This window comes from Leucopleurus acutus, assembly GCF_964270905.1.
Source record: "Leucopleurus acutus genome assembly, chromosome: 3".
NCBI classification, from domain to species: Eukaryota; Metazoa; Chordata; class Mammalia; order Artiodactyla; family Delphinidae; genus Leucopleurus; species Leucopleurus acutus.
Window position 1 is genome coordinate 11,872,067 of NC_139145.1, and position 21,047 is coordinate 11,893,113.

The following is a 21,047-nucleotide window of genomic DNA, read 5'->3' on the forward strand; positions in this document are numbered from 1 at the left end:
CTGGGCAGTGGTGCCTGGACCAGGACAGGAGCCATGGGCTAGAGAGAAGTAGGTTATTTTTGAAGTAGACACATCAGGCATTGGTGGACACCAGCAGGGGGTGAGAGAGAGCCGGGACTGGTAATGGGCAGCTCCTGGTCGTTGACACTTCACATGGGACATTTCTTTTCATCCTCGCAACAATGCCAAAAGGTGGGAACACCATCATTATCCCCATTTTCTGGAATAGAAAACAGGGTTGTGGAGGGAAAGTGACAGCCAGCCAGTGACAGAGCCCACATCTCCCACCAGTGGACCAAGTTGTCTCCCACTGTCAGCTTTGGAGGGTAGGGGACTGAGCCATATGTAATGGACAGAGAGAAGCAGTTTGTTTCGCATCACCCAGCAAGATGCGGTAGTACTTGGGCTGGAGCTCAGTCTGCTTGAATCCCTGGCCCAAGCATTTTCCATTCCTCCAACTTGGGGACATAACTGGGGTAGAGGGTAGACAGTCTTCATGGGAAATAGCCTTGAGAACTGGGGTAGAGGGAAGACAGTCTTCATGGGAAACAGCCTTGAGAACTGGGGTAGAGGGTAGAGAGTCTTCATGGGAAATATCCTTGAGATGTCCTTGTGAGCTCTCTGCTCCCAAATGGCTGCAAATGCTTCCCTTCCCCAGCCACACCCACCTTCTCAGCCCTGCTCTTGTCCATGTCTACTTCTGTTAACCGTGATCTAAAATATTCTCGCCCTCCCTTTGCCACTTCCCAGGAAATTACCCCTGAGATTAGAATGCCTTGTGGGCAGGGCCTTGAGTTTCTAGAACTGTGGAAGGCAGGGGCAGGCCTGGGATTTGAAGGCAGGAATTGTGACAGTGAGGAGGGGCCCAGGGCGTCACAGGGCGAATGAGATCCTGCCATTTCTGCTGAGGATCTGGGTGTCAGTGTGGCTATAAAAAAGTGCCCCTCTCTACCCACCCCCACTGTTGGCAATCCCAACCAGAGGCAGCTTCTGTGTGCCCATCCCAGGCATTGGAGAGCCCTGCCACAGCCCTCCCCCATCTCTCTTTACATCCCGGATTCCTGCCCTGCGTGTATGGGCGTTTTAAGGTCCCAGAAAGACCCCATCTGGGGCTGAACCACTAAGCCTACCTTCCTCAGCAGAGGCTGACATCTGTGCCTACCACTGAAGACCCGAGCCCTTGACTCTGCTTCCAGACTCGTCTTTGCTACAGTCATGCGGGAGGGTTGAGGACCCACCACTGCTTTCAGCACCTCCTGGGCAGTCGGCACCCTGGTCTGAAGGTTCTCCTGAACCCCTGTCTGTCTTCCTGCCCTGCCTTTCAGAACCGACAGGTCGCGGACAGCTCCTCTCTGTCTCAGCCACCCGGAGCTCCTGAATCTACTGCCTTCTTTCCTTTCGGCATCAGGAGTCGGGGCAGTGCCTTGGTGTTGGGGGTCCCCAGAGCCCCTGTTTTCCCGCTCTCCATTCAGCAGCAACCGGGAGGACAATTTCTGTCTTCACTCCAAGTCCATGTCTTGCTCCTATTTCGTTCAGCACCAGAGGGGACCTCAGGCCATTCTTGGCGCTGGGGATCTCCCCAGATCCTGTCTTCAACCCTCACTCCCAAGTTCTTCTTCGCCTGCTATCTATCCTTCAGCACCCTCTCAACAAGGACAGCTCCTCGGTGTCAGCCCCACCTTGAGCCCCTGGGTCTACCTTCTCCCGCCTCAGCACCTCCGGCGCGGACAGCTCCTCTCTGTCTTCTCCACCCCCGGCTCTGGCCGGACCCGGGCTCAGACACTTCGTTCCCGGGGACCGCTCCCGCGCCCTGCTCTCTGCCTGCTCCCCCGCTCGGTCGCATGGAGACCCCAGGGGTCCAAGAAGGGGTAGAGGCATCCCGCGAGCTGAACCGCGCTCGCAGCCGCCAAGGCATAGCCAGGGCTCCGAAGCACCTGTGGCGGCAGCCCCGGCACCCCATCCTCATCCAGCGGCGCTTCCACTCAGACCCGGACAAGTCTGTGGGCCGCAGGGAGCGGGACCTGAGCCCGCGGCCGGCGCTCGAGAAGTCGCTGCGCTCCTGGCCCTCCTCCTTCCACAGGCGGTAGGTGGGCGGGGGCAGCCCCTCCCGCGGAGTGGGGGAGGGGCGCGCAGGGCCTGGCGGGAGTAGGGGAGGGTCTTTGCTTTTCCAGGGGCGGGGGTCTCTGCCTCTTGGCTGAGGCTGGCGCTTTAGAGGAGGGTGGAGCTGGGGGGTGGCAGTGCCATGATCGCTTATGGGTCTGTGTGACCTGGTGTGCCCAAGTGCCGTTGCATCCGAATGCGTGTGAATCTGAGCAGTTGCGACCCCGTGTGTGCTCCTATCTGTTGTGTGAGTGTCCACAGCTGGCTGTGTGTCTGTGGGTGATGGGAATGTGTTCAGGTGTGTGTATACCAGTTACCTACGTGCTTTGGTGTTTCCCCTTGTGGTGCCCGTGTGTGTGGCTGGGCGCGACTGTCCTCGCTCTGATCCAGTTCGGTGTCCAAGGGCCCTCCAGACCCTGGAGTGTCCTCGGGTGTTTGTGGGTTTGTGGCCACGGCAAGCATTTCAGGGGAGCTTGGGTTGGGTATATGAGAGGGCCAGGGCAGGCTGTCTGCTGTGCTGGGGGAGGAGCCTCCTCTGTGGCGTGTCCACACACACACACGCACACACTCACGTGTCCCCTGCTGTCAGAGGGAAGCCTCTTGGGAAGCCTGAGCACAGGATGTTTCTTCCACACAAGAATGAGGTGGAGAAGAGGGGAGTAGAGGTGGGGGAGGGGCTGCTGCCGTTTCATATAAACTGAGGGAGGGGGGCAGAATAAGACAAAGACAGAATAGAAACACAGAAAAACAGGGGCCTTAGTGGGGTCAGAGGGGCCTCAGTGCCACCAAAGAGCAGGATCCAGGAGTCCCAGGCCCTCCTTGGATGGGAGGGGGAGCTAAATCAGGCCAGATCTAGAGCCCTGGGTTTGAGGCCAGGCTGAGCGACCTTGGGTGAGTCGCTTTCTTTCCTCTCTGGACTTTTCTCCTGCCTTGGTCCCTGGACCTCCCGGGGCCACAGACTTCTTGATCAACAAGCCTGGCCTAACACCCCAGCCTGGCCCTCCAGCAGCCCTGGCTGGTGTCTGGGGCAGAAGGGCCCCACAGCCCAGAAGGGTTGGAGCTTTCCTAGGTGACCCAGCAGGCCCCTTGCCTCCACCCTCCAGCCCTCAGCTTCTCCTCCCCTCTCTCCCCGTGACTCATGACTTTCCATCTTCAAGAAAGAACAAACAGAGACTAGGTTTGGGCCCATCTCGGGGGAGAACCACGTGGCTCTGGAAGGCAGGAGTGGTGGGTTGTGTTCCTGTGAGTGTGTGTGTGTGTCCTGCCCATGCATATACGTGCTGATGTGGTGGGAGAGGCTCAGCCTTCAGGGAAGCTAGGTTCAAGGCCAATGTTCTGTGCACTGCCAAGCAAGCGGTGGTGCTTCCCTGAGCCTGTGTCATCAGTGAGATGCAAACACAAACCCGTAATTTCTGCATTTTGTCATGCACGGTCTGTGCCAGAGCATGGTCCTCAGCTGTGGCCCTCCTCCCCAGTACCCCAGGTGGATCACATGGGTCTGGGAGGGTCTGAGCATCTTGTTCAGCAAGCATTTATTTAGCAGTTACCATGTGCCAGGCCCTGTACTGGGGCCACAGCCCAAGGGCAAGCAGGTGCTCATAGGCTAAAGGTAGAGACAGACTTATACCAGCTGGAGACAACACAGAGTGATCTGTGCTGTGATGGAGAGAGATCAGGGTGCCGTGGGGCCCAGAGGAGGCTTCTGACCCAGCTTTTGGAGGTAGGGGGTGAGGAAGGACTGCTCGGAAGAAGAAGACATTTAAGCTTAGCCTGAAGGGTAAAGAGAAGTCAGCCGGGAGGAGTGCAGGGAAGGGTATGCCAAGCAGAAGGAACAGAATGTGCAAAGCGTCAGACTCAAGAGGATCAGATATATGAGGACATGAACACAGATCAGTGTGGCTGGAGGGTGGGAGGGGAGGCTCTTCTTCATCTCACAAACATTTACTGAGCACCTACTGAGTGCTGGGCACTGAGGGCACAACTGGGAGCAAGGCAGACCTCGTCCTGCCCTCAAGGGGCTGGCAGGTGAGGCAGACACAGATCAAATAATCAGGACAGTAAATGTGAAATTGTACCCATGAGAGGAGGGTGCTCTGAGAATATTTATTTTACTTGGCTGGTCACGGAGGGCTTCCTGCAGGGGGTGATGCTTCAACTGTGACCTGAAAGACAAAAAAGGTAGCAGGGGGGACTTCCCTGGTGGCGCAGTGGTTAAGACTCTGCACTCCCAGTGCAGGGAGCCTGGGTTTGATCCCTGGTCGGGGAACTAGATCCCACATGCATGCCACAACTCAGAGTTCGCATGCCACAACTAAGGAGCCCGTGAACCGCAACTAAGGACCCGGTGCAACCAAATAAATTTTAAAAAAAAGTTAGCAGGGGAAGAGCCTTCAGGCAAGGGCATGGGATAGGAATGAGCCTGGATGCTTTGAAAAACAGCAAGTGGGGAGGGGATGATGAAACTGAAGCAGAGTGAGCCAAGAGGAGTGTGCTGGGGAGGCCGGCAGGAGTGAGGCCACACAGGCGTCCAGGGAGGTATGGATTCAGAAGTGAGGGCAATGGGGAGCCACAGGAGGATCTGGAGCAGAGGAGGGTGAGATCTGACCCATGTGACCATCTGCACATGTGACTCAGCCTCCACCCTCCTCTCTCTATCTAGATTCTTCAAAGGGAAACTTTCCTCGTTGTCCAGTGGTTAAGACTCTGCGCTTCCGAGGCAGGGGGTGCGGGTTTGATATGTAGTCAGGAAACTAAGATCTCACATGTCCTGGAGTGGGGCCAAAACTTTTTTTTTTATTATTAGAAAAACAAAAAAAGATAACTAGATTCTTCAGGCGGACTTGGGCAAGTCATCTCTCCTCTCCAGACAGACTCATACCAGCTGGAGACAACACAGAGTGATCTGTGCTGTGATGGAGAGAGATCAGGGTGCCGTGGGGCCCAGAGGAGGCTTCTGACCCAGCTTTTGGAGGTAGGGGGTGAGGAAGGACTGCTCGGAAGAAGTGACATCCAAGCTTAGCCTGAAGGGTAAAGAGAAGTCAGCCGGGAGGAGTGCAGGGAAGAGTATGCCAAGCAGAAGGAACAGAATGTGCAAAGCGTCAGACTTATGGTATCCTCGTCCATAAAATGGGTGTAACAGCACCCACCTCCTGTCTCACGGGGGCCACCTGGTGGCAGAGGAGACAAGTGCTTGCCCAGGGAAGAGGCTCAAATAGGGGAAATTGAGACACCGAAGTGTTAAGGACATTAGAGGCTGCTGGGCACCTCCTCAGGTCACATAGCGTGCAGGGACAAAGTTAGGGTGAAACAAAGTCACGTCAACCCCTCCTTTGGCCTCTGTCCCTTCCTGGTTGAAGCTTGGGGTCATCTCCCAGGGTCAGGCAGGCCAGGTTTTCAATGCTGAATCTTGGCTGTGTGGCTCAGTTTCTCCATCCAAAAAGCTATTGATAATGCATTACCGTTAAAACTGGTTATAAAGTATTTAAAGTTGAATCTATTAATGAAACATTAATATTAAAACTATTGATAAAGCGTTAATGTCAGAGTAGCACCTGGGACTGCAGAGGAGATGGGGCCATTGGGAGAGGCTGGGGAGGCTGCCAACCTAGGCTTGAATGACCTCAGGCAATGAGCACACCTCTCTGTGCCTCGGTTTCCCCATCCACAAAATGGGAATAATAGTCCCCACTTTATAGAGTTGCTCTGAAAATAAAATGACTTTTACATGCACAGCCCTTGGCTCAGCACCGGGAGAGCAAGGAGTGCTCAGTTCGTACCCATGTGTTTAGCCTTAACCTTCCATTTTATGTTTGTGAATTCAGGAGAAGGACTGCATCTCCTCAGTCTCTCCTTGGGGATATGAGAACGCTGTGAGTCTCCCCCATGGGGCTGAGGTGGTGTCAAGGCTCCTTGGACCCAGCCCCAGTCTCTCCACTAGACTGATCCTGGCGGCCTCTATCCCCTGGGGACAAGCTATAATTAGGTATAGCCACAGCAGCTACAGATGGTATTTTTGTCTTGGGGACAGAGAGTCTGATTCCCACCAGGTGTCCGGTTGCAGGGCCACAGGGACAGAAGGGGGTTCCCAGCCAGACCCTTGAGACTCTCTGTCCTCCTGAGCCCCAGTGTGACTCCTCTGTGAGCCTCCGTTTTCTCATCTATGCAACGGGGACCGTAGTATGATTGAGATGTCAGGGGAGGGTCAGGGTCTCACCACTGAAGCCCTGATCTCCCGAAATAGTATCTCACATCCCCCCAGGATTGCCAGAAACCTGGGTGGCATTTGTCTGGGACTCCCAAAACTAGTGCAGTCCCCTGGGGCAAGGCCCAGGCAGGGGGCTTGTTATCCCACAGCAGGACACAGTCAGGCCCATAGCTTCTGTGTGGCCTCAGGTGGGCCTCGGTTGCTTCTGCCTGAGAGGTGGCTGTTCTGGGTCTTGCCTCCAAGTGTGACATTCTCCGAGACTTGGTGTCCTTTTCTGAAGAATGGGGCAAGACCACCCAACCCCAGCATTCTGAGGGTAGGCCAGCTGGTACAGACCCCTGAACAGCCCCGCCTGATACCAGGGACAAGGCTTCCCTTTCCAAGGGTCCTTCCTGGGGTGGGCGGTGGCAGCTGAAGCTTCACAGGACCGGAAGGCCTGGCAGGAGTGGAGTACGGATGTTTGTCCAGTAGAGACAGCAGGAGAGGGGAAACGATCCAGAGACAGGGCCTGGGGAATGTCAGAGCAGGTGGAGGTCATGTGGGGACTTGTGGAGGGGGACAGGAAGAGGGGGAGCTGCCTTGCCATGAAGACTTGCGTCTGTTACCGCTTTTCTCCAAGCCTCAGTTCCCCCCCTGACAAAGGATTAAAGGGTTTGTAGTTTCTGAGCAGCCCCTTGGTGGCTCAGTGCTCCGTTTCTCCATCTGGAAAATGGGTAGAGGGGTATTGCAAGCACTGTGTGGGATCTGGGCAGCCCCTCGGCAAACTCTGTGTCTCGGTGACTCCCTGATAATGGAGAGCGCTTCCTTTTTTGACTTCTGTATCTCTTTTCAGCCGAGTTATCAGTTGAGCAAGCTGCACTACTGGGGGACATGGTGGCAGAGGGAAGTGGTATAAGATGCGGTTTCTGGGCTCCCCCAAAGGGGAAGCAGAGAGTGTCCCGTCTAGCTCAGTGCCTCGGTTTCCCCATTTGTCCCGGTGAGGGCGTCCCTGAGCGGCGAAGGCGGGGCGGGTGCGCCTCCTGCCCTCTCCCCGCCGGGCCCCGCCCCCGTGGTTGTCCAGAAAAGGTCCCGCGCAGCCTGTACTCCGTCCAGCCTCCACGCGGTCTTGGCGATGCAGGGTCCCCCTGCGTCCGCCCCGGCCCCTGTGCCCAGCTCCCCCCGGGGCTCCCCGCGCGGCTCCCCCGGGCTCTTCAGGAAGCTCCTGGTGAACCAGAGCATCCGCCTGCAGCGGCGCTTCACCGTGGCCCATCCGCTGTGGTGAGGCGAGACAGTGGGCCTCGCAGGGCTCATGGGAACAGCCGGGCTGGTGGTGGGAAGGGCAGAGTCAAGGACAGCTGGGGCCAGGTTGGGGGTCAGGGCATAAAGGCTCTGCCTCTTTGCCCTTTCTCGGTATCTCTCTCCCTCTGTCCTATCTCTGTCTCTTTTAGTTGATGACTGTCTCTCTCCATCTCTGTTTCCCTCCACCCACCGCCTGGACACACGCCCAGGGGACCAGCCGTCTGTCCCTCTCCAGCTGTGCGGCCTGGAGCAGGACGGGCTGAGGCTCACGTCTCCTTCTGACCCTCGCCAACCCGGGGCAGGCGGGCTGAGAGTCCTGGAGGTGGAGGGAAGAGGGTCACTCCTCCCCTCGGTCTGCCCCCGCCATCCGTTCTGGCGCCAGCAACGGGATGGCCTGGTGGCCTCACACTAAGCCCTCGATCTCCGCGGAGGAAGAAGTGATTTGATGGAGGCCTTTGAGGCAGGGTGTTCGCGGTGTAAGAGAGCTTGTTGCGCACCCGCGCAGAGCGCCGCCTCTGCGCAGCCCCACTCGCTTGCGTTCTCCAAGGACTCGTTCCACCGCTTTAGGTTCGAATTCCGGCCCTTCAGGAAGCGACTGTCACATCGTGGGTCGCAGGGCAGAGGCTGGGGTTGGAGGTGGGGCTGGTGGGCGCCGACTGGGTCTCATACCTTGCGCTTGGCTCGTGCGGTTTTCTCACTTGGTAATTTGGCATCTTGCGGCTCAGAGACTAAAGGTCCCTTCTCCAAGGTCACACGGCCAGTGGCAGCTGGTGGAGAGGGGGGCAGTTGTGACGGTGGTCCCTGATGGGCCATTTCAGGCCGAGACTGGGGTCCCGGGTCCGGGAGAGCGCCCCCAGGGCACCAGAAGCTTGCGAAGAGGGGTCCCCGCCGAGGGCTCCGGAGTGAGCACAGGGGCGTCGAGGACGTCAAGGGCGTGAGGCTGGGCGAGGGCAGGTCTCTCCGAGGCCCCTGTGCTTCAGTTTACCTGTCTAACAGATGGACAGACGCGCCGTTCCCACAGTCGGTGCTAGCTCCTCCCCGCTGCCCGCGTCATGGAACCACGGCCTGACCCAGCAGCTCTCGGCTAAGTTTAGAGCAGAAAGAAAAACAGCTTCCCCCGTAGCGACAAAACCCCGGCTCAGCCCTTAACTCTCCGTGCTCGCTACTTGGATTCGAACCCAGCACGTTGTGGCCTCTCCCGGCCTCAGTTTCCCTATTCATCCATAGGTGTGCTTTTCCCAGAACTTTTGGGGAGATGAGAGGGAGGGGTAGGTGGTAGCCACTCCCAGGCCTCCCCCTCTGAGCACAGGTTTAGGGTATCCACCGCCACTAGCCCGCCCCCAAGAGTGTCTCTCCTCCAGTCACCGGGCACACTCGGAGGCCGGGTAAGAGCTAAGAAGTCCCGCCCCTCCGGGTGATGTCACGAAGCGGGAACTCAGAAACGCTGGACTTGAGGGGCTTCTCCGGGAGACCCAGAACCCGAACAGACCGAGAGCGGTCGGACATAGCCGAACACCCGAGTGAGGCCGGACTAAGCCGAATATGCCCGACCTGGCCCGAGTGCCACCCGGACTTGCTCGAAAACCTGGCGCGACTGGACGTAGCCGAACACGCCCGAACGCATCCGAACCTACCCGAATGCGGTCGGTTGTAGCCGAATTCTACCGAACTCACCCGACAGAACTCAGGGGAAGAGGTCCAATCCTGTACGATCAGACCCAGCTTAGTCAAACCTGGCCGTACTTGACCGAGCCGGACCGAATCCAGCTGAACCGGACAGAATCCTGCCGAATTCCCCACCCCCAACCCGGTCTGAGCCGAATTCCCTGCTCGGAATCTTCCGGCAGGCGCCGATCCCATCCGTGGACTGGGATGGGGTGACCTGGAGGGGGACCAGGTGGACACTGGCCCTCGGCCAGGAGGGGCGTGTCTAGGGGCGGCCCCTGGCGTCTTCCTGTCTCCGTCTTTCCTGCCCGCTCCCTTCTCAGAAACCTGACTCACTTGCAGCCCCTCTCCCTGGTTGCTAACTCCCCCTCCCACACTTCTGTTCTAGCCCCATGCCCCCTGCCACTCTTTCTCTGACCTCTGACTCGAAGGGTGAGAGTAGTAGATCCTCCTTATTCCGTCAGAGTGTGGCTGGAGGGAGGGATGGGAGGGGCGATTGGGGATTGCCTGGAACAGGAGGAGGACGGTGCTCTGGGGAGAGGACACATCCTGTGCAAAGGCCCAGAGGTGGAAGAGAACAGGCAGAGCGTTCAGGCCAAAAATAAAGCGGAAGAACTGGGGAGCTAAGGATAGGGGGCCAGAGCGAGCTGGAGGCATGGTTGGTGAGATTGGGGTGGGGCCATATGGGCTGGAGCTGGGGAAAGGGGACAGGTGGTCCAGGGCGTAGCCAAAGCTGGCTGGGGATGGGGCCTCTCCTGGCTGTGAGGAGCCTTCGTGTGTGCCCCGTCTAGGCGGGGCCCAGGTCCCCTCCAGAGGGGAAAGCCCAGGAAGTCGTTTCCAATCCCCATGAACTTACCCTGCGACTTGGACCTCAGTTTACTCCTTAGTAATACGGGAGCCCTGTCGCTCTCCTCAGGTGCTCGGTAAAAGCACCCTAAAAAGCTCCCTAAAAGCACCCTGGGGATGAAGACTACCACACCCATATTAGAAACAAAGTTGTTGATGTCCATAGAAGAGCTGAGACCTACCCATGGTCACAACAGCCACTTGGAGACAGATCTGAAACTCACGTCCTGGAGTCCAGATTAGTCCCAGTGGAAAAGACTCTGGGGTACAGAGGTGGAGATGGAGGCGTGAGGGACGCGGCAGTGTCCCTGAGTGGGGGTGTGACCGTGGGACAGATGGACAAGCTGCAGGCCACTCCTGCCCAGCCCACCGCGTGGCCCCAGGGAGGATGTGACAAAACTGATATAGGCCATGACCCAGCATCCATATGCCAGGACCCTCGGCTCTGACTGTGACTCCTTTTCCTTCAGCTTGGACCTGGAAAATGGGCTATCATGCAGAAGAAGCGCCCTGGACCATCAGGCTGGGTCTGGCCTTGGCCGGGTCATCCAAGCCCCTGCCCAGCACAGCCAGAGGCGGGAGTCCTTCCTGTACCGCTCAGACAGTGACTACGAACTCTCGTCCAAGACCATGTCCCGGAACTCCTCTGTGGCTAGCGACCTGTGAGTCTGAGGCTGGGGGATAATACCGCTTTCTACTTCCTTCCTTCCTTTATTCCTCCATTCGGCACACCTCCTTCAAATGACCGTTTGAGGTGGGCCTTAAAGTTTATGTAGGAGTTTGCCTATTTGCTTGTTCAGTAGGACATGCTAAGAATGATATCCAGTGATCCTCTGTGCTTCACTTTAGGCTGGGGTTGGGTGGCAATCCAGTGACATTAAGTCCAATTAACAGCAACCGAACGTACACTTTGATTTGAGCTTTCTGGTAGCAATAATTTCCTGCCTCTACTAAGACTCCTGTTGCCCCTGGGACTCAGATTCTCCATTTGTGAGATGGGGATAAAGTGAGTGATTGGTCAGAGGGGCTGTGGCTGCTTTCAGAGAAGAGTCAGGTGAGGGGAGTCCAGGAACTACTAGGAAGACACCCAAAAGAGGGAGTCGGGACAGGAGGATGCCCTCAGCTGAGGGCACAGTGTGGGTAAAAGCTGAAAGATGGGGGACTTCCCCGGCGGTCCAGTGCTTAAGACTCTGCGCTTCCACTACAGGGGGCACGGGTTCAATAACTAAGATCCCGCATGCCGCGTGGCGCAAAAAAGGAAAAAAAAAAAAAAAAAACCAGAAAAAACTGGAAGATGGGAACGTGTGGGAGGGCTCCCTCTGACCGCCCTCCCATGTCTGGTCTCCCCGCAGACACGGAGAAGACGTGATTGTGACACCCTTTGCCCAGGTGGGTACCCACCTCTCCTTTCTCCCGTGTGCCGGGCAGGTAGAGCCGACCCTTCCTTCTCAACGCTGGCCACCCCCCCTCGCAGGTCCTGGCCAGTCTGAGGACGGTTCGGAGCAACGTTGCGACCCTTGCCCACCTGCAAGGCCGCGGGGCAGCCAAGTACGCAGGGGGCGGGGCTGGGCGGGGCCTGGCGGAGAGAAGGGCAGGGCCTGGCGGAGAGGGGCGGGATCAGAAGACTAGGTGGGCGAAGCAGAGGCGGGGCACGGGCGGAAGGGGCGCGGCTGGCAATTCGGGGATGGGGGAAGAGGAGGAGGGGCAGGGACCAGGAGGTCTTGGGGGGCGGGGCCCTATGGGTGGGGCAGGCCGCTCCTGAGCCGATTGTACTGCAGGCAGGCATGCGTCGGGAACACCCCATCTGGCAGTCAGCCCCCTCCACCAACAGGTAATGCGCCTGCTGCTATCCCCTCCTTCCACTGTGGGACAGCTGTGAACTTCCTCTCTATGGGGACCTCCCCAGCCCATGAATCCTTGGGCTGTGCTAATTGTAAACCTCCCCCCCACCCCACCCCGCCACCCCCCCACCCCGCCCAAACACCCTTGGGGATGCGGAGATCCTGGGGTCCTGAGTGGCCTCATTCTCATTGGGAAGGCATCCAGGGTCCAGATGCACAGATGGGAGCAGGAGGGACACAGGGTTCCCAAGTAGGGGTGGGGCAGGCCCCTGACCAGCTTGGCCCCCAGAGGACACTGGGCAGAAGCTGGCTTTGGAGACACTGGACGAGCTGGATTGGTGTTTGGATCAACTGGAGACACTGCAGGCGCGGCACTCGGTGGGGGAGATGGCCTCCAACAAGGTTAGTAGGTCCAGATAACTGAGATCACCTGCCTATGTCCACAGTGCCCCCATCATCACTGACATCACCTTCCCCTGCAGTTCAAGTGGATGCTGAACCGGGAGTTGACTCACCTGTCTGAAGCCAGCAGCTCTGGGAACCAAGTGTCTGAGTACATATCCCGAACCTTCCTGGGTGAGCTATGGTGGGTCACTGACTAGGCCACATTACAGAGGTAGGAAGAGGGAAGGGAAGGAAAGACTTCTGCTACAGACTTCAACTGAGGAAGATAGAACCAGACACGGACACCCCCAGCCCCATGAGGCAGGGCTGGACCAGAGGGAGGGACAGAAGGATCTTTCAGGAGGAGGGGGACATTAAAGTTAGGGTTTTGAAGTGTGAGTAGAAGTTTGCCAAGGAGGAGATAGAGGGAACGACAGAGCTGGGTCTCCAGCTTGGGAGACGGAAAGGACATTTGACTGTTTTGGGAAAAATACTAAGCTCCAGGTGCCCAGGGGCCATGTCCAGCAGAAGAGGTCACTGAGATCAGCCTTGAACAGAGGAGAAGGGTATCTACAGGCCAGAAAGAACTTTACTCTGAGATTACTTTTGTCCAGGTAAAAAGGAAATAGGTTGATCTTGAGGCTTGGCAAGGTCCAGTACTTGAGGCCACGCAGGCCAACCCTAGCAGGTGAATTGACTTCTCTGAGCCCTACCCTGCCCCATCTACAGACCAGCAGACTGAGGTGGAGTTGCCCAGGGTGACCCCCACGGAGCCCCCAAGGCCCATGTCCCAGATCAGCAGCCTGCGTGGACTCCCCCACAGTACCAGCCTTTCTGCAGCCACTGTCCCACGCTTTGGGGTCCAGACTGATCAGGAGGGACAACTGGCCAAGGTGGGTTTACAATAGGAATGCTGAGACCCAGGTTTGAATCCTGGCTCTGTGTGGCTACCCTATTTGGGGCCTCAGTTTGCCCACCTATATACTGACCAGGTGGGGCTCAGCGTAGGACCTGAGGCCTGGGGATGGGGGTTGAGGCTCCAGAGTCTGGGGAAGTTGGGTTGCAGTTAAGCTCCAGTCCTTCACATTTTAGGAGCTGGAAGACACCAAGAAGTGGGGGCTTGATGTGTTCAAGGTGGCAGAGCTAAGTGGGAACCGGCCCCTCACAGCTATCATGTTCAGCATCTTTCAGGTACCTCCCCTGCCCTTGGCTTCTAATACCCTTGTGTTTCCTTCACTCCTTCCTACCTCAGGACCTCAGGGGACACATATTCTTCAAATCCTCCCTAACATCCCTGAATGGGGTCATTTGAGCAGGGGCATTGAAGGATGGATAGGCATTTGTTAGGTTTAAAAGTTCACTGCTGATTGGCAACAAGACTCAAGCCTCAGCCTTGGGCCAGGCCTGAAGAGACCCAGTCTGTAGGGAACAACTGTGGGGTCAGAGATGAGCCAGAGGGGAAGGACAGAGACCAGGGGAGTTCAGAGGGAGAGCAGGGAGGGCATCCTGGAAGAGGGGGCACTTGAGAGATGGATAGGGATTCAGAAGGAGAGAAGGCATAGGAATAGTGTGTGCTGCCACCCAGAGGCCGAGGCCCTGACTGGGGCCCTGTGATGCACCAGGAACGGGACCTGCTCAAGACATTTCGGATCCCAGCAGACACACTTGCCACCTACCTACTGACACTGGAGGGTCACTACCACAACGATGTGGCCTACCACAATAGCCTACACGCCGCTGACGTGGCCCAGTCTACACATGTGCTGCTGGCCACACCTGCGCTTGAGGTAGGGCCCTACAGCTGCAGGCAGCCCTGGTGCGTGCAGGGCACAGAGAGCCTGCCCCTCACCTCTTATGCTCCGTGCCCACTCAGGCCGTGTTCACTGACCTGGAAGTCCTGGCTGCCATCTTTGCAAGCGCCATCCATGATGTGGATCATCCTGGGGTCTCCAATCAGTTTCTCATTAACACCAGTGAGTTAGGGGGCTGGGCCCTGCCACCACCTGTCAATCAAGTGATGTTAGGTGGTCCCGTTCCTGCTCTGAGTCTCCCTGTTTGTGAAATGACTGCCACAATCTTCCCTCCCTTAGGTGCTGAGAGCAGACCCAGATATACAGTAGATACTCAGTAAATGAGAGAATAACAAATGTGACAGAGCTGATTTGGGCCCACTGAGATTTTAAAGTTTAGGATCCTTTGTGGTGTCAGAAAAACTCAGTCAACAAGCAATTATTGGGTACCTCTTATATACATCCCTGGAGAGCTGGAGATAAGAGTGGAGCCCTCTCACTTGAGGATCCCAGGGTCTAATAAGACAAAGACTTGGTATTTCACTCAACCAGCACACAGCACTGTCTCCTGCCATGCCAAGTCCCCAAGGAGTCACCAGTCTCGAGGAGGTAGAGCTAAACACAGATGCCCCCAGCCCTGCAGAGTCAGGGCAGGGCCATGGGGGGAGACAGGGTCCTAGAAGGCTTCCTGGAGGATGGGGCATTGGAGTTGGGGCTTTAATGCATGAGTAGGAGTTTACCGAGAATTTACAGAACCGGCCTTTGGGTGGAGTGGGTTGGGTGGGCAGGTCTTGAGGTGCTCCACCTCCCCTACAGACTCAGAGCTTGCACTTATGTACAATGATACCTCCATGCTGGAGAACCACCACCTGGCTGTGGGCTTCAAGCTGCTGCAGGCAGAGAACTGTGACATCTTCCAGAACCTCACCACCAAGCAGCGGCTGAGTCTGCGCAGGATGGTCATCGACATGGTGAGACAACAACGATGGATGGGGTGGGGCGATCTTGATATGGCTGGGGGTTCAGTTGGACCAGGGCATGTCCCCATTCTGAGTCCGAGCTTCCTGGTCTGTAAAATGGGGCAATGACTGTCCAAGCCTTGGGTAGGGGTGACTAGGCCCTTGGTCAGGCTAATCAGGTCTTGGATGTGATTCACGTGCAAACGATGTGGAAACTTTCTGGGGTTTCAGGTGCAACTTTTCTGACCCTTAAGTCTGTGCATTTGATATTTTTCAAGTTGGGAGACACCAGTACGTTTTGGGGTCTTATGCATCAACTCATTTATTTAACAAGCATTTATTGAGCGTCCATTGTGCTTGTCCTGTGACAGTGACCATTAGAATTCTGGCCTTTATGAAACTCACAGTCTGTGGGGGAGATGGACACATAGGTGGGAGCCATGATGGGGGCCCCACAAGCAGAGCCATGATGGGGGACCTGTAGACAGAGCTGTGATGGAGAGATGCTCAAGGTTGAGGAGGCCTTCCCCAGGAGAGAACCCTGAAGTCAGGGCCTGAAGAGTGTAGAGGACCATGGGGTGGGGAGGAGTGTTCCCAGCAGAGGGAACAGCATGTGGGGAGGGCTCAGAGGAAACCAGGCTCCAAGTGAAGAGGAACTAAAAGTTTGCTGAGGGAGAGTGGGGGCTCTGGGCAGTGGGCACTCCCAGTGGAAGCATCATTTGGTCCAGATGGGAGGTTTGGGGAGAAGTGTTTTTTTAATATTTATTTATTTATTTGGCTGTGCTGGGTTTTAGTTGCCGCATGAGGGATCTTCACTGCAGTGTGCAGGATCTTCGTTGCAGCACGCAGGATCTTTAGTTGTGGCATATGGGATCTTTAGTTGTGGCATGCGGGCTCTTAGTTGCGGCATGAGGGATCTAGTTCCCTGACCAGGGATCGAACCCGGACCCCCTGCATTGGGAACATGGAGTCTTAACTGCTGGACCACCAGGGAAGTCCCCTGGGGAGAAGTTTTGAGACTTCGGTCTGATTCTCAGAGAAGCCCGTGGGTCATTCCTGGGCTGGGTCCGCATGGGTCCAGCTAAATGATTTTTAAGCAGCTGTGCTCAGAGCTGAACTTCCCTTCCGGTGGCTAAAAACAGCCCTCCCGGCCACGCAGCAGCCACAGGAACGTTTGGGGAGCACTCAGTCCACCTGTGGCTCCCACAGCCCTCTGGATAAATCCCCCGCTCCTCCCTGAGGCCCTCCCCACTCTTGTCACCCTCACTTGCTCCCATGTTGCTCCTGCACTCGTTTGTTCTAGCCACAACTCTCTCCTCTATGTTCCTCAGCTTATTCAGCCTCAGGACCTTTGCACTGGCCAAGTCATCTGCTGGGCTTCAGGCGTGTTTCATGTCAACCCCCAGGTCTAATCTCCCTCCCTCATGCCCTGTCCCACATGTGGGATGCACCCCACAAGCCCAGCAACCTTGGAGAAGGGACTTTTGTGTGTGTGTGTGTGTGTGTGTGTGTGTGTGGTACGCGGGCCTCTCACTGTTGTGGCCTCTCCCGTTGCGGAGCACAGGCTCTGGATGCGCAGGCTCAGCGGCCATGGCTCACGGGCCCAGCCGCTCCGCGGCATGTGGGATCCTCTCGGACCGGGGCACGAACCCGTGTCCCCTGCATCGGCAGGCGGACTCTCAACCACTGCGCCACCAGGGAAGCCCGAGAAGGGACTATTGACTCAGCTTCTCTTGTGAGCTGGGTTTACAGCAAATCTTGATACATGCCCCCATTTGACAGATGAGGACACTGAGGCTCAGAGGGCTGTGGATCCAAGTGGGTGTGGTATCTGGGAAGTGGGGAGTGGGGGTGGGGCAGGCGCTATCCTCATACCTGCCGTCCTCCTTCACCTTCCCCCAGGTGCTGGCCACAGACATGTCCAAACACATGAACATCCTGGCTGACCTCAAGACCATGGTGGAGACCAAGAAGGTGACAAGCCTTGGAGTCTTGCTGCTAGACAACTACTCCGACCACATCCAGGTGTGTGGCTGGGCCAGCCCTAAGGTCTTGGTTTCCACACTCTCATTCAACTGCATTTATGAAGTGCCAACTGCGTGCCCAACTTGGAGAAATGGAGGCACATACGGTCACGTGGCTGTGCCTTAGCCACCCTTTCCCCTGCCCAGCCTCAGTTTCCCCACCTGTAAGATGGGTATGTCCATGGCGCCAGCCTCTGGGGCGGGTACCAGGCCTGGGGTGGCCTGGCCTGAGCCTTCCCGAGCCTCGGTCTCACCAGGTCTTGCAGAGCCTGGTGCACTGTGCCGACCTCAGCAACCCCACCAAGCCGCTGCCGCTCTACCGCCAGTGGACAGACCGCATCATGGCTGAGTTCTTCCAGCAGGGCGACCGTGAGCGCGAATCAGGCCTGGACATCAGCCCTATGTGCGATAAGCACACGGCCTCAGTGGAGAAGTCCCAGGTCTGAGGGTGAATGAGCCGAGCTGGTGGGCACTGGAGAGGTGGGAGGGAAAGGAGTGGCTGAGCTGACCCCACAAGTCCTGGCTTGACCCCTGGCTGGCAAATGAGGGGATGTGGCCTAAGGGTCTGCACTGGGCTGTGCAGAGTCAAGCCTGGTATGTATTTCCTCTGGGCTGTCAAAAGAGAGATCTTCACTCACTTGTGGAGTTTGGATGTATCTGTTCTGAGTGACATAGGAGATTCTTGAGGGGCTCCCAGTCTGGGGGACACATTTCATCCAGCTCTGAGTCAGAGCTGAGGTAGAGGGAAAGACTTAGGGGTTGGGGGAGCTCAAAAGGGGCAGAGGAGTCTTCCAAGAGGAGGGGTTATTTGAAGAGGGTTTCGAAGGATGTGTAGGAGTTGGGAAATGGCATTCCAGGCAGAGGGAACAACCTGGGCAAAGGCCTGGGGGCTGGACTGGGTCTAGGTTCCATGGTAACTCACCACCCAGCAACCTCTATCCCCCAATTCTGTATCACCCCACAGGTGGGTTTCATTGACTACATCGCCCACCCACTGTGGGAGACGTGGGCTGACCTGGTACACCCAGATGCACAGGACCTGCTGGACACTCTGGAGGACAACCGCGAGTGGTACCAGAGCAAGATCCCCCGCAGCCCTGTGGAGCCCACCAGCCCCGAGCAGGGTGGTCCCGACAGATTCCAGTTTCAGCTGACTCTGCAGGAGGCAGAGGAGGAGGAGGGAGAGGAGGAGGGAGCACTGGGTGGGGAGGCCTCAGAGTCACCTGACACTGAGCTCCTGTCCCCTGAGGCCAGCCCAGACCCTGGGGCCCTATACCTGGACAACCAGAGGACCGTGGGCAAGCCCTGTGGGGACCATGAGGGCAATGTGATGGCTGAGGCTTTGGGCACCTAGTGGCCCCTGAAGGGTGTGTAGACTTTCCAGGAAGAGGTCTCCGGTGGCCCCTGCTTTGCCTTCCCCACCCACTGAGGGAGACAATCAGGCTTTTAGCTACAGACAGCTCTCAGGGTTGAATTGGAGGCACCTGGCGGGATCCATTCTGACCCTGAGCTCAGCTGAGAGAGCTCTCCAAGGAGCTGGGCTGGGGGCAGCCTCTTCCAGGGCCCTTGAGTTCTCCCTCCTGGACTTCAACCCCTGGTGTAGAAAGGGAGTATCTGCCAGGCCCCGTGTGCATCTTCTCCAGTGGTCACTCTTCAGCCACGTCAATCACTTTATTTTTTCATTCTTTATCTGATATTTACCAGGCACCTACTGTGTGCCAGGCCTGTGCCTCTTATGTGCCTCTGGGTTAGCCCTGCACAAGGAGGTGGGGAGTCAGCCTCAAGGAGTTCCCCCCTCCCCGAGACACCTCCCCTTCATCTGCAAGGCAGCTCATTACAAGAGAACAAGAACTTGAATGGGAGAATTCTCAGCACCAAAGCTTCATCCAGACCCAGTTCTGACTCTGGAGCTCTGGTGAGGGGTGATAGGGGGCCATGAAAGAGAGGGCTGTGTGTCAGGAACTGTCTCTGAAGACTGATTTAGCCTTCATTGCTTGTGCACTGGCTGTTGCTTTAAGTTGCTGTGGTTTCTGTCTTCAGGTCTAAGGATCCTAGTCCTCCCTGGTCCCAGGACCCCCTGCTGGCTCCCTTATACTTTCTCCCTCTCTAGAACAGCAACACAGACTTCTCCCCCAGGGAAGGTCTCTCGATCTTCTGATTCTGAGGCTGTACCAGATTCCCCGTAGGGAAAGGGAGGCCTCTGATGCTTTCTTGCGAGTCACAGCCCCTTCTGGGCCTCAGTTTCCCCTCCATGGCCTGATCCTTAGTACTTGGGTAAACTTTGGTTGGAGGGTGGTGTTTGTGACCTCCCTGAAATATCTTAGAAATATGGGGCATTCTCTGGGTTTAAATAAACTCTATTACCCATAATTAGTACCGTGCCCATTTCACGGATGGGGAAACAGGAGCGGAGAGGTCCTGTGGCCTGAGGGCTCAGGGCCCTGTAGCTGGGGGGGCAGACGTTAGCCAGCGGCGCCCCCTGGTGGCTGGAGGCACAGCGGGGAGGCGGGGCGAATTCGGGGCCCTTCCTCGCTTTGCCAGAAGTCTCTCCCGCACCCAGCTTGGTTGAGTTCGCCCTGAGGGTGCCGGCCTGGCGCAGAGCAGGTGAGGCGGCTCTGTGCTCAAGTCTCAGATTCAATTCTCGCTTCCGGAGGCCTCAGTATCCCCCCATCCCACCCCACCCCCCACCCCCTAGCCTCCCTCCCCGCGTGTCTATGATTTATACATGGCACAAGTCATCACAGCAGCCCCTGGCTTCAAGAACAGCAGGCTTCATTCCTAAATAATTTCATTAATAATTTCATTCCATTGATGATTCATCGTCATCACAATTAATGATCAAATGCCACAGAGGGAGAATTAAAGGCATCTGGATCATGGACTTGGTGCATTTCCTTCCACACTTTTAAAAGGCAGAGATTTATGGGATTTTTAAAAGGCAGAGATTTATGGGATTTTTATTTATATATATTTTTTATCCTTTCCACCTTGCAAGTAATACATGTCACTGTAGAGAATCCGAAAATAATGGAAACATGTAAAGACGAAAATAAAATTCTGCTGTAACCTCACCCACAGATCATCTGCCTTCAGCATTTCACCTTATTTCCCTCTGTTTTTTTCTCTACCCATTCATAAGAACACTCATATGTCCCCCTTCATTTTGGGCCACAGGTATTCCTCCCTCTTCCCCTTACTGAGTGCACGCTACCCACACTGATTTTTTAACACCCCAAGCACAGTCCCACCTCAGGCCCTTGGCACATGCTGTGCCCCCTACCTGGAATACTTCTCTCCCTCATCCTCCCGCTTTGGGTCTCAGCTCAGCATCCCCTTCTCCAGGAAGTCCTTCCTGACCCTCCCCCTCCCACCCCAGGCTGGCACTGGTGGAAGCTCTCTGGCAGTCTTTGCCAACGTCAACAAATCTCTTAACCTTCCCGAGCCTTTGTCATTTCGCGGGTAAAATGTGCTCTTTGTGAGGATCACAGAATTGTAACAACAGGTATTGTTTGAGGAAAGCATGTCCTGAGCTCTTTCTTCACAGGTATAGAAACTGAGGCTCACAGAGGGGATGAGGAAGAAGTCACTCATATGCTCCAGGTCTCCCATTTCCTCCCGTTTAGGGTCCTTCCTGAGGGACATAGTCCTTGCCTTTGTGGCCCACTCTAGACCCAAAGAGGAGGGTGGGAGAAGATCTTTAGGGCCCCTGGGAACTTTCAGCCCTTGTGAACTCCTAGGGTGACTCGTAGGGCCTCAGTTTGCCCTCTGTTGAGGGAGAAAATGTTGCCTGGCCCCCCTTCCTCACAGAGCTGGAGAGGGGTTGTCCCTCGAGCTTGTTTAGTGAGTTCCAGCCTCAGGGCCTTTGAACTTGCTGTTCTTGCTGTCTGGAGCACTGTTCCCCCACTTCTCCCAGTGGCCAGCTCATTCTCCTCCTTCAGATTCCTGCTCAAATGTTA

At 56.4% G+C, this 21,047-nt stretch overlaps 1 protein-coding gene across 2 annotated transcripts; it reads left to right on the forward strand.

The window, feature by feature from the left end:
• Nucleotides 1–1,841: 1,841 nt before the first annotated feature.
• PDE4C (phosphodiesterase 4C) lies at nt 1,842–18,445 on the forward strand (the record flags this gene model as incomplete). Of its 2 annotated transcripts, none has more annotated exons than XM_082835792.1 (15): nt 1,842–2,083; nt 10,564–10,755; nt 11,446–11,482; nt 11,568–11,641; nt 11,872–11,924; nt 12,224–12,336; nt 12,417–12,510; nt 13,048–13,211; nt 13,411–13,509; nt 13,941–14,105; nt 14,192–14,291; nt 14,925–15,079; nt 16,970–17,092; nt 17,349–17,531; nt 18,056–18,445. In XM_082835792.1, the coding sequence occupies 15 exons, from the start codon at nt 1,842–1,844 to the stop codon at nt 18,443–18,445; spliced, it is 2,184 nt and encodes a 727-aa protein (XP_082691918.1). The 2 variants fall into 2 exon arrangements, with proteins under 2 accessions (XP_082691918.1, XP_082691919.1); XM_082835793.1 differs by lacking the exon at nt 1,842–2,083 and adding an exon at nt 7,416–7,561.
• Nucleotides 18,446–21,047: the final 2,602 nt, after the last annotated feature.